Source organism: Eulemur rufifrons, chromosome 8, assembly GCF_041146395.1.
Source record: "Eulemur rufifrons isolate Redbay chromosome 8, OSU_ERuf_1, whole genome shotgun sequence".
NCBI lineage: Eukaryota > Metazoa > Chordata > Mammalia > Primates > Lemuridae > Eulemur > Eulemur rufifrons.
Window position 1 is genome coordinate 84,094,729 of NC_090990.1, and position 12,604 is coordinate 84,107,332.

General features: G+C 39.8%; 1 protein-coding gene across 4 annotated transcripts in view; it reads left to right on the plus strand.

The window, feature by feature from the left end:
• The first annotated feature begins 11,343 nt into the window (after positions 1-11,343).
• SUCO (SUN domain containing ossification factor) overlaps positions 11,344-12,604 on the plus strand; it is an 84,475-nt gene continuing 83,214 nt past the window's right edge. For 3 of the 4 annotated variants that reach the window (XM_069478355.1, XM_069478359.1, XM_069478358.1), the window contains exon 1: positions 11,344-11,706. In XM_069478355.1, coding sequence (XP_069334456.1) covers positions 11,645-11,706 — 62 coding nt within the window. In that variant the 5' untranslated portion in view covers positions 11,344-11,644. The remainder of the gene's footprint in view (positions 11,707-12,604) is intronic. The other variant, XM_069478357.1, reaches the window with a different exon arrangement.

Here is a 12,604-nt window from a genome sequence, read left to right on the forward strand (position 1 = left end):
TTAAGGAAAGCTTGGGAAAGTGCTATTGCAGAAAAATTACAATTGACCAAAGAGGAATGAAAACACAAAGAACTATTTGTACAAGTAAAAGACAAAATAGAAGCACAGCTAATTACATGTCTTATGTACCTTTTACAAGTTGACTGAATCTACATTGGCAACACTGCATGCAGGTAAATTCAATAAAAAATACATTAACTCAAAACATTTTGCCCATTTATCAAGATATTTTCAGCAAATATAAGTCTCTGATTAAAAAGTAGATATAGTTCATTGCAATTATGCAGATATATGCATCATATCAAAAATTTTATCCTATAAGTAGGCCCTAGAAAAAAGTAAAATTAAAAACATGCAACCTTTAAAATTAAGCAAAATTATTTTAAAGGTAATCTTGGATTCGAAATTTAAATTTTACTTGGAGTTATCAAAATTTCCTTTCTTCCCACCCCTATTCTTTGATAATAAGCATTTTATTTTTCTTTCACACTTCCTAGAGTGTAATTTTTCTTTTCAATTTTATCTTTGAAAATAGGACTATAACTACCAACAGTCCTAATAAAGGCCAAATGTTTCTGAAAAGTCAGATTTTAATCTTCCCTTTCACAAGCAATATAATAACGATTGTATTCCCTACTTGTGTTGTTTTTTTCCTTAATTTTAGTTTTAAATGAAAGAATATACATGAAAGTTCTAATTTTGTATATATAAGGTGCTCAAGAAATTTAAATATCCCACTTCGTGAATCATTGTCATCATGACCAGTATCAGCCTCATAGTCAGGCTTGATGGAATTCCTCCTTTGTGTCAGGGATAATGCTGTGGGGGATCTGGAGATGAAATAATATGCACTTCCCATCCTACCAGTGACGGACACACTAACTATAGTGTAAGTTACAATGTGATAACCTGTGCTATGGAAGCTCACAAAGTGGAGGGATTGCAAAGGAGGGCCCCCCGCAAGAGGGAAAGACGTTGCAGAGAAAGTGGCTTTTGAGCTAGCCTGCAAAACACTTTCTATAAAAATGCTTTATTCTCAACAGTCACTAACCTTCCCTAGGAGCATTGCTTTAACTGTTCATTAATTATTTGGCAACGTGAAATGATTAATGTTTAATGCTCTTCTATGAACAGACTTTCTCAAGGTTCAATTAAATTGTTTGAGTCATTTAAGTAGCTAAATGAAAGTTGTGCAATGGAAAGAAAATGCAAAGGCTCCTCAATATCAGTTTACCTTAAATATTATTTCATGCAGATCCTTTACAGATTTACAGACTGACACACTCTAATACTGCATTTTCTCCCTGTGCAAAATGAAGAGGAGAAATTACTTGATCCATATAATGATCTTCACAACTCAGGCCTCAAACCAGGAAAATGACTGAATAACTGAGGCAAAGTAAGTTTTCCTCAACTATTCGGGTAAATATTTAACTTAATATTAATAGAACCATGAGATAGTTCTATTATAAAATAGACAAATAACAGAAGGAAGGAGAAAATTTAAGGCAAGGGAAAAATTACATTTTATACATTAAATAGATGGTTCTGAAAGCAGGTACTGCAGGGAGAGTTTCATTAATGGTAACACTTTTACATTCTAAAATAGAAAATAATCCTTAGGAAAATGTTCCTCATTGGTTTCACATCTCTACTTTTTCAAAGAGCTGTATATTATTTTCTTGCATTCTCTTCAGATTTCAATGTCTAGTGACTGAATGGAAAAATTGCAAAATCTATACATCATAACTGATAGTTTCCTTTGCTCCATATATTCAGTATAGAGGTACAGAAAAATGGGATAGCAAAAAACCATAAAAATACAGAGTTATTTTCCCACAAATCACAAACATCATAACTATAACATCTTAAGTCTTTTGAAATTCAAAGTTATATGTGTACACCAGGATCACACAGTTCTAGCAAGGTTTGTTATGAAAAACAGTAGTTCTCTATCACCCTCTTTCTATTTCTCCCTGCTCAGAAAGCAGCTGCTTTCACCTCTTGTAGCCAGCTATTTTGGTATTTGCCTGCATGTCCAAAATAGCATGTGTTGTTATTCTTTGTTTTTGTTTTTTCAAATTCTAGGTATCATTGACAGTCAGCTATGGAAGCTGAGGAGTTTGCCCTTTTTCCTTTCCCCTGACCAATAACCCCAACCAAAGACCTATAATCCGTCTTATCTTCTCATCTCTCTGATGTAGTTATATCATGATTTTGAGTAATTTTCAGTATGTTATTAATATTTTGAAAATACTATTCACAGATGAACTTTTCTTGCATAGTTCTGTTTTTCATATTATTTATTTGTTTAGTTTCTAAGTGCTTGCTGCCAAGATCTGAATGTTTCTGTTTCCCCCAAATTTATATGTTGAAATTCTACCCCACAAGGTGATGGTATTGGAGGTAGGTCCTTTGGGAGATGACTAGATCATAGAGTGAAGCCTTCATAAATGGGATTAGTATCCTTATAAAAGAGTCCCGAGAGAGACCTCGTGCCCCTTCCACCATGTGAAGACCAAAGAGAACGTGCTGTCTATGAATCAGAAAATGAGCCCTCACTAGACACCAAATCTACCTGTGCCTTGATGTTAGACTTCCCAGCCTCCAGAACTGTGAGAAATAAATTTCTGTTATTTATAAACTACCCAGTTTATGGTATTTTGTTATAGCAGCCCAAACAGAATAAACCAGTATTTTTCATTAATTCTACTAACGTTTCAAAATTATCTGAATTACCCCCCTAGATGCTTAGGTGCAGTAGGTATTCTACCAATTTAATCCTCCTGAAGAGGTCTGTCCAGGTCTCTCTGGTGCTTTCTGACCTGCTGAAGTCAGCAGTGGCTGCTGCCTATGCCAGGTACTCAGCTGCCATGTTGGGTTCTTCTTTCACTATCACCCTAGGGATTCCCTTCATCTCTTTCCTCTCTGTTGGATTTCCTGTTTCCTGTATCATGTGTCTTCCTCTTTTTTGGATTCTTCCCTGGTTTTGGTAGAGTAAAATCTCCTTTCATGAGAAATGGCACAGAGTAGGTAAATTTCTTGAGGTCTTGCTAGTCTCACAACGTCTTTATTCCCCTGATACTTGATTGGTAGTTTGGTTGGGCATAGAATTCTTGGTTGGAAATAATCTTCCTTCAGTGTTTGAAAGACATTGCTCCACTATCTTTTGGCTTCCTGTGTAAATGCTAAGAAGTCTGAAACCATTCTGATTCCTGATCCTTTGTGTGTGGTCTATTTTTTTCTCCTAACCCTAAAACTTCTGTGCTCTCCTCTTTGTCTCCAGTGTTCTTAAATTTCACAATGATGTGTCCATCAGTCATTTTTTGGTCCATTATGCTGGGAACTTAAATTATGGCACTTTAAATTTGGAAATTCATATGCTTCAACTCTAGGGAAATGTCTTAGAAAATATTTATTTCCTCACCTCTGTTTTCTAGTATAGATACACTGGACAATCTGGATTGTCTTTTGCCTTTTTGTCTACTTTCTGATGATTTCTTTGACTTTATTTTCTAATCCTTCTATTGAGTGTTAACTCCTGCTTTCATAGGTTTACTGTACAAGAGACCTTTTTGTGGTCCTTGTTGTTGTTCTTGACAGGTTCATTTCTTATAATGTCCTGCTTCTATTTTATGGTGGCAACATGCAGTAACGTTAGAATTTAGTTTTTTTTTTTAACTTTCTTTTCACAGTCTAGTTTTTCTTCTACTCCAAGTTATTTTTTATTTTGTTTTATTTTTTTCCTGTTTGTTTACATCTTTGTCTTTCATGTGAGCATATCTTCTTATGCCTGGTAATCATTTGTTATCTGTTCCTTTTTAAGAGTGGAACACTAAAATGTTGATTCGATACTCTGCGTACATGGCTAGGACTTGACTATGACCTTCCTTTTAGGGTGAAGTGGTTGGGAAAAGTCAGATCTCAGTTACCTTTTATTTCTTTCCTCTTGGAATGATCAGATTTCCCAGAGAAGATTCTTCTAATCTCCTGTCTAGAGAATGAGAGACTGGCTGTCAGTGCAGGAAGATGCCTGGGGCCTCAGCATTAAATAGATGCTTATTCATTTCTTCCCCCCAAATACTATTATAAAATTTTCAAACATACAGGAAAGGTGAATGAATAGTAAAATACCTACTGCTATATACTTTATCTAGATTCAACAATGATTAATAGTTTGCTGTATTTGTTCTCTTTCTCTCTGAACCTTCGAAGGTAAGGTGTCATCATCATGAACTTCACTCTTAAATATTTTAGTATATAGCTCCTCAAAATAAAGACATTTCCTGGCCGGGTGCGGTGGCTCACGCCTGTAATGTTAGCACTCTGGGAGGCTGAGGCGGGTGGATCGTTTGAGCCCAGGAGTCTCAGACCAGCCTGAGCAAGATCGAGACTCCATCTCTACTAAAAATAGAAAGAAATTATATTGACAACTAAAAATATATATAGAAAATATTAGCTGGGCATGGTGGCTCATGCCTATAGTCCCAGCTACTTGGGAGGCTGAGGCAGGAGGATTGCTTGACCCCAGTAGTCTGAGGTTGCTGTGAGCTAGGCTGATGCCATGGCACTCTAGCCTGGGCAACAGAGTGAGACTCTGTCTCAAAAAAAAAAAAAAAAAAAAAAAAGGCATTTCCTGCATAACCACAAGTGATATTATCATATCTAAGAAAAAATAATGATTTTATCACTTAATGCCTAGTTCTTATTCAAATTTCCCTAATTGACACAAAAAATGCTCTTTTTCTTTTAAGGTGATACCCCTGCCTTAAACTATGGTTGGTATTTCCAAGTCCAGGCCTTACATTTACCCTCCCCTAATAATAAATCTATAGCTTTGCTGGGGGTGGGGGAGGGACAGGCATCTAGCCAGGTAAAGTTGCGGAAGGTGTCTATTTCTTAATTTGCAATCCCCTCCCACCACCACTAGTACCAAACATATGGACCTTTACTCTCACTGCCAGCTGGACTTGGTGGTGCTATTTCCTGAATATGCTTTTTGGAGATTCTGTGTGACACATTGGATCACTTTTTGCCATTTTCCATTACTAAATTAGTGTTCAATTTTCTCATGTCCATTATGTCAAGGATGATAATATTATTTATGATTCAAACCAGAACACATTTGAAAGTGCTGGGGCTCAGGAAATGATACCCCATAGTATGGTACCTTGGCATGCTGAGTACTTTGGACTGAAGGAGATTGGAAGGACTCAGAAGAAAAGTTTCTCTCTGACCTTCTTCTGCCCTTCTGTTTCTTGCCCCTGTTTCTTTCCTGAGGCAGGTAATAGAAACTAGAATTCTTCTTCCCCAGAGATAGCCATAAAACCTGGAAATATTGTTCTAACCTTCCCCTGCCTTTCGGTGTAGGAGATGGCCATAAAAAAGTTCTCTGACCCACCTTGTCTGATAGTAGATCATAAGATCCTCATTCCAGAAGAGGTCATACCTTATACCCAGGAGGAAGGATTGCTACACAGACAGGCCCTACTGGGTTTTCCCCCATCAGTCTATTATCAGATCATATCCTTTTTGCCCAATTACATTTCTACACCATTGTCCATTCTTCATCGAATTTAAGCACAAAACTGAAGAGTTTTCCCTGTGTCTTTGAGTCTTCATTTCTGAAGTAAAACTTTGATTAGATGAATTTGTTATGCTTTTCTCTTGTTGTCTTTTGTATAGGAGTGTCGGCCATGATGGATGAGGAAAGATATCACCTTTTCTACCCCTACAAAAGTTGTCACTACTATTAATTATGACAGATTTATTAATAGGAGTAAACCAGGCTTGTTAATAGGAGTCAGACCAGCATACGGTCACTTTAGGAAGTCATTTCCTACTTATCTGCTTTCCAGTTTCAAGGTTTTCTTCTTACGGCGCTCTCATCTGATCTCCCGTTTGTGCAGCCTATATATTAAAAAACAAACTCTTTCTTGTTGTTTTATGGGATTTTGTGAGCAAATGTAATTGTATGTGTAAAAAAACATACATTATCCTTAACATAATTTATCTTGAACTCACCTTGATCACTCTATACACGTACAACTATTTTATTTTTAAATTTTAGTTTAATTTTTTAAGAGACAGGGTCTTGTTATGTTGCCCAGGTTGGAGTGCAGTGACTATTCACAAAAGTGACTCCACTACTGGTCAGTACAGGAGTCTTTATCTGCTCCATTTCCATTTCACCCCTCCTTAGGCAACCTAGTGGTCCCCTGCTCCCAGGAGGTCACCATATTGGTGTCAAACTTACTGTGGACACCCCATGGGCATAACACGCTACAGCCGAGAACTCTTGGGCTCAAGTGATCCTCTTGCATCAGCCTCAGCCTCCCAGTAGCTGGAACTATAGGAGCACACCATCACCTTGGTCACATTTTGTTATTTTAATGTTCTTGAATGCCATGCTTCATAGAAGATAACATCTCTAAATGCTTACTCTTTGAAGTCTTTGCATGACCTATTGTGAAGTATTTTATGGGAGTGTTCAATAAATATCTATTTTATCTGATTAGAGCTCACCATCACTGTTTATTTCAAACCAGGTAAATGTCAGGCAGACAAAAATTGGAAGGCATATAATAAGGGTTGTTAAGATAGTTTTGAACTAGATTCTAGGGTTTGCTGTTCCCTGTACCTGAAATACCTTCTCCTTGTATCTCTATGAAAATCATACTCACTTTTAAAGGCCCACCTGAAATCTGTCTACTAAGTCTTCCCTGATAATTTTCTCACAAAAAAGTAATTTGTTTTTCCTCTAAAATCTTGTGATGCCCACTATTCATATTTGTGGCATTTATTCCATATTTCTTATTAATGTATCTCATTTCACCTAGTGTGGTGGCTTTCACATTTTGACTGGAACCCATTTTAAGACAAATATTTTACATTGCAACCCAGTATGCATATATGCATATAACAGTACGCACACATAACTTATATGTCACTGAAATAAGAGTGCTCCCCAAAATACTCCCCCTTACTGATACATACTCAGATATTTTGTAAATTATTTTTTTAAGTACTAATAGACTCACTCAAAATTGACTTCTTGACTCTAATCATTTGTGACCTCACAGATTAAAAAACATTGCTGTAGTGTGGGGATTCTTAACCTGGGATCCATGTATAAAAGTCACGATCTTGGATGCAAAAATAATTATATCTCTATTATCACTAACCTCTTACTGAAATTTAGAATTTCATTTTGTTATAGGTGTAGGTAACAAACCGTGGTAGTACTAGCAGTATCTATAACTTTGTCACAAATAGTAAACGTATTTTCATATCACATTATGCATATTGTAAGTATCTTAGATATCTTCTATACTTATCACTATGTTGAAATTCTTGAAGTTATGAGACCTGCTGATGGACCTTTTTATGTATTATTAAAAAGCACATTATATCAGATTTTCTCTGTAATACTTCGATAACTATATTTCAGTATAATCGGTTTCCTCGTTAATCTATGTATTTATACCTTTATAAGCATTCTGAGAAGGGGTCCATGGGCTTCAACAGACTACCGAAGGGGTGAAGTATGGAAGAAAGTTAAGACTTCCTGCTAGGACACTGTAAGTTTTCTAGAAGCAAATATCTGTTTCAGCACCTGCCATATAAGAAAGGCTCAAAAAATACTTGAACACTTTATTTCTGCAGGTTACTCAGAGGTAACTAGAGCCAGAAAAATCTAGTCAGGCATAAGTAAAATATTATGCTAAAAAGTTAATTTGGCAATTTGTAGAAGAGAGAGTTAGCCAGGGGACTGCAGACTAGAAAATTGCACAAAACTTACCCATCATAAGTGCTTGCTATTCCTAGGAACTTAAATTATAGGGCAGATTGTGATTCAGTATGGTTAGACAAATCAAATAGTTAAGTAAAAATTTATTTTGGGGCCTTTGTAATAAAAAAAAACAATGTGTTATATGTATAACACAAGCCCTCTTTGCATAAGGAAATTATATGCTGCTTGAGGAGACAAATATTTAATAAAAAACGGTGTCCTGAGGGCACAGATGTTTTAGGACATAGCAAGTGGTCTGGTGAGAAGGCTGAGTTATGAAAGGAAATACTGGGAGATAATGTAGTGGCTGCTTTTCGCCTCTTTAGCTCTGTAGCTAAGGAATAATTACCCAAAATACTTAGTGTTTAGAGAAAAGGGAAGAGGCCAAAGTCTAAAGGAGAAAATGGCCTCCTCAGCTAAGTTCCTACCTGTATTTATTTCCAAGGACACGTGCAAAAGGTCAGGGTCATTTGGTAATTTCTTTAACAACATCCATACAGGTCAGCTGTTTTCAGCTGACTTTAGCCCATAGCAAACAAGCAGCTTTGGGCAGGAATTTTCACCAGACCCTTCATTCACCCTGCTCATGTTCTTTCCATCCATCCATCCTTTCTTCCAGGTCCAGCCCCCACAAGATAAGGCTTGAACCATCAACTAGGTTGAATTATGGAAGGCTTTGAATGCCAGGCCAAGGAGGCAGGACTTTATGCAATGAATATTTAAGGCCTATAGAAGATTTTTGCATCAAATAAAGGACAAGGTGAAGTTTTAGGAAGCTTCATCTGAGAGTATTACACCGAAGGTACTGAAGGACACAGTAGCTAGAACCTCCAATATGTTGTCTTTGGTTGCTTCTTTTCTCTTCCTGTTCGGAAGCTTGTAGTTACAAATTCTTGCCAGATACTTCCACCAGAACCTCAAACTCAATTCTGTTCCAAAGCCAAACTACTTTTCTTCCCTGCAAACCTGAAACTCCTGACTTTCTTATTGAGGTAATGACACACACCTTCCTGGAAACTGGACTATCTTTGATTTCTTCCTCTTCATCACTCATATGTAATCATTCCCTTCCTCAGGATGATTCCATTATGAGCCTACTAAATTCATGTATCTTCAAAATACACATATGTTAACCCAGTGATAGAACATTAAATTTGGGATCATGAAATAGAATTTTTTGAAAAGGGAAATGTTATTTTTTGTTATTAATACTTGCAGTATAAACAGAACTGTATAAGCTAACATTGCATTTTGTGATTCTTCCATCCCTTAAGAGACTGAGTTCTCAGGCTATATTAATGAAGCAGTTTATTGTCTTATCTCTTTCTGAGTTCTACTTTTACCTCCCGAAGCGGCCAAATCATCACTGCTCTCTTAAGGTAGATTTGGCAAAGTAGTTAAGGCTCTCTTCAAGTAGGAAACAACTAAATTAAAACAGATATATGCTATTATACACACATACTTACATACACATAAAGAAGAAGAAGAGAAAAATGAGGTGGGGACAAACTGTAAGAAAGTTCTGTTTATATTGTATTTACATGCAGTTAAAATTCTAAATGCTCATTGCCACATTCAACCTTTTTTTTCTTCTGATTTAGTCCCTTTTATTGTATGTTAGTCTCTTCTCAATTCCTAGTTTTTTCTTTTACTGATTTCCAGGAAACTTGCATTTTTAACTGGTTTTTACTCTGGAAGCATCTAATGTCATTGGGTGACAGCTGTTCCTCTCTAAGATCCTTGTGAAATGTATAGTATCTCAGCATTTTGTAATATTGAAAGGAGCAGATAATTTTTCAACTAAATCAAAATATGTTAAAGCTTGCTTATAAAATACTACCAACTTAAATTAGACGAACAGTTCTTCTCTTGAATGTCTTAAGTACGATTTGTATATGAGATACAGGACAAAGGAGATAGCCAGAAGGAGTTGATTCTTTTTCTAAGATCTGCTTGTGTTTTCATCATCAGCAAATAGAGTATCTGATCTTTATCAGGGCAGGGACTTGAGATGCCCAGTTTCTGTGTAGTTAACCTTTTAGTAATGGGAGAATATCCTGAATAACATAGTTCCTATGAGTAAGAGGAAAAGGGTGCCCAACATGGTTTGGAACGTCAATTCCTATCCATCTATTGCTCGTACTTTCTTTTTAACTTGCATATTAATTATTTGATACTGCTCTTAGGTGAGATACTTGCCTCCTGCGATGAAAGGATTTTATTGTCATATACTAAGTGTAGCATAGACACTACACTGTTACCTAATTTTTGTCAGAAATAAGTTTAGGGTGAACTCTAAAATCAAAATTATCAACCTTTGTAGAAGGTTGACTTATATTCAAGAATTATAGTGGGTCAAATCATTCAGTTCCTTGGGAATATATTTAACAACCAATTCAACTTAGAAGGTCAATAAGGACATTCCATGGCTCAAAAGTAGTTGAGCATTTTATTTTGTCTTCTTTTCCTACGGCCACATGAACAATAAGGAACACCTGCTTTAAATATTTTTCACACTAAACATCACGCTATGTTCCAAGGCACAGACAATTGCAGTTTCCAATCCCTCAGCAGCATAAAAATGTGGAACGGGCACGCTGACCTTTACTAAATATTGAAAAGTGGGCAGTTTTTTGCTGAGACTACAGTAATAGGTGGGTGTATGCAACCGCTTTCGAGGAACCCCAAGACTTGGAGTTTCTGTGGGCACCTCGCTCCCCCAGCGGGAACAGCAGTTTTCTCTTCTGGCCCCACCACAGAGAACCCAAAGCTCAAAACAACAGAATGAAGACCAGCTCAGCCTACGTCAACTGAAGAATGTGGCGGGCAGCAAAATTCTTGCTGAGGTCAAGAAAAAGAAAAAGGCTTTCCTCTCTAACCAATCAGGTGAGAGGAAGTCTTGGCGCGCCCCTTTCCGTCTACCAATCAACGTCTAGCTGAGTGGGCCAGCCCATTGACCCCGGGAAAAGGCCTTTTAAATTTTGTTAGTATAGCTTTCTCCCGCTTTCCTCTGTCATTCCACGAATTGTTCTCAAAAGAGGAAAAAAATTCCAAGGCTGCTCAGCCTCTCGGTGAGAAGCGAAACTATAGATTCTCCGTCAAAACCATGGATTCTAGGAGGAACAGGGATGGGAAAGGAGGGTTCTGGAAGGCAACTACAGGTCCCGTGGGGCCTTGCGCGGACTCGCCCGCGGGGGACCAGGGGCGGGCCATTGTAGGGAGGAAGGCCGAGGGTCACCGGGCTCCTCCCGACTTCCTGAACGTGAGCCAGCAGGCGGCTAGACCTGGGGTGGGAGGAGCGCGGCGTCGTCCGCCCCGCGCTTTGTGTCCCCCTCCCATCCGCTCTCCGGACGGAGACGTGCGGGGGGCGTGGCCCGCGCGGAGGCTGGTGGGGGAGCGAGCGCTGCAAGACGTGTGTGACGCGTCTCTTTCCAGCTCAGCGGTGTGTGCGGTGTCGCGGCCCCGCCGGCGATTGGCTGTTGAGAGGCGAGTACGAGGCGGCCGTTGGTCGCCGGCAGCACGGAGCGAGGGCCGGGGCGGGCGGGAGGGAGATGGGGCGGCGGTGGCGGCGGCGGCGGTTCCAGGAGGCGGGCGCGGACGGACCGGCGACCGCAGCAGCAGCAGCGGCAGTCCCCGGAGTCCTGTGAAGCGCCCCTGTTCGCGCCCCTGTGGGCCCCGCGTAGAGGGCGGCTGGAACGCGAGCCGCGGAGGAGCAGCTCCCCTAGCGCCACAACCTTTAGGACTCTCGCTCCCATCCTCTTGCTCCTGCTCCGGCTCCTCCATCTTGGCCTCGGCAGTGGCGGCTGCCGGGAGGATGTGCCGCCTTCTGGCAGGGGGAAGAAGGAGGAGAAGATGAAGAAGTACCGGCGGGCCTTGGCCCTGGTCTCCTGCCTCTCTCTGTGCTCCCTGGTCTGGTGAGTAGCCGCGACAACACGGAGGTTCCGTGAGGGGAGAAGTGGGGCGGGGGAGCAGCGCAGGTCACACCCCCAAGTCATCTTGGCTTTTGGGGTGCGGGTTTCCAAGGCCCCCATGTGAGGGACAGACCGACGTTTTATTCCGCTACCGTCCCTCTGACTGGCCCGGTATCACTCCGTGTGGAGATTTTCATGGTGTATTTTGGAATTTACGGAGACTAAGTGGGAGAAAAAGGTGCCTGGATAGAGGCGACCACCAGGTGCCTTTGTACTCGGTCACACTACCCGTGGGGGGACGGTGCAGTGTTTGGGTGGTGTTCATGTAGACTGTAGGTAAGTTGCTCGGATTTACCGCCAGCCATTAGCTTTCTTGGTGTGGTAAGGGCACAAAGCACGTCAGATGTTCTAAGTTCCGGACGTGTAATTTTGAAAACGCAAGTCGTCGTGTGGGTAAGAGTCATGTATAAGCAGTAGTTCTCCTCGACATTTCTCGCACGAGTTTTGACCCCAAGTGCACATGGGGTTGCAGTTCTTGGAAACTTTTGGGGCGTGTTAGGAAGCACTTTTTCAATTCGTTTGGTGGAGAGGGTGTCTTATTACATGTAGTGTATACAGTAGTTTTTGGTAATGTCTCTTAGTAATAGGAGGGTATTAGAAGACGGGAAGAGGGAAGAGTTCCTTGTCCCTAACGCTTTATGGGGTTTCTGTTAACCCCAGGCACTTTGGTGTTTTTTTTTTTTTTTTTTTTGAGCAGAGACAGCTTGTAAGTTGAAAGATTGCTGTCAGTGTACTTGGAAAAACCATTCTTTCTTCCCAGGGAATTTCTTCAGAGATGTGTGACATCTGATGACTAAAAAGATGCTTCTTCAGTCAAGGCGATTTGCTGTTTGTTGTATTA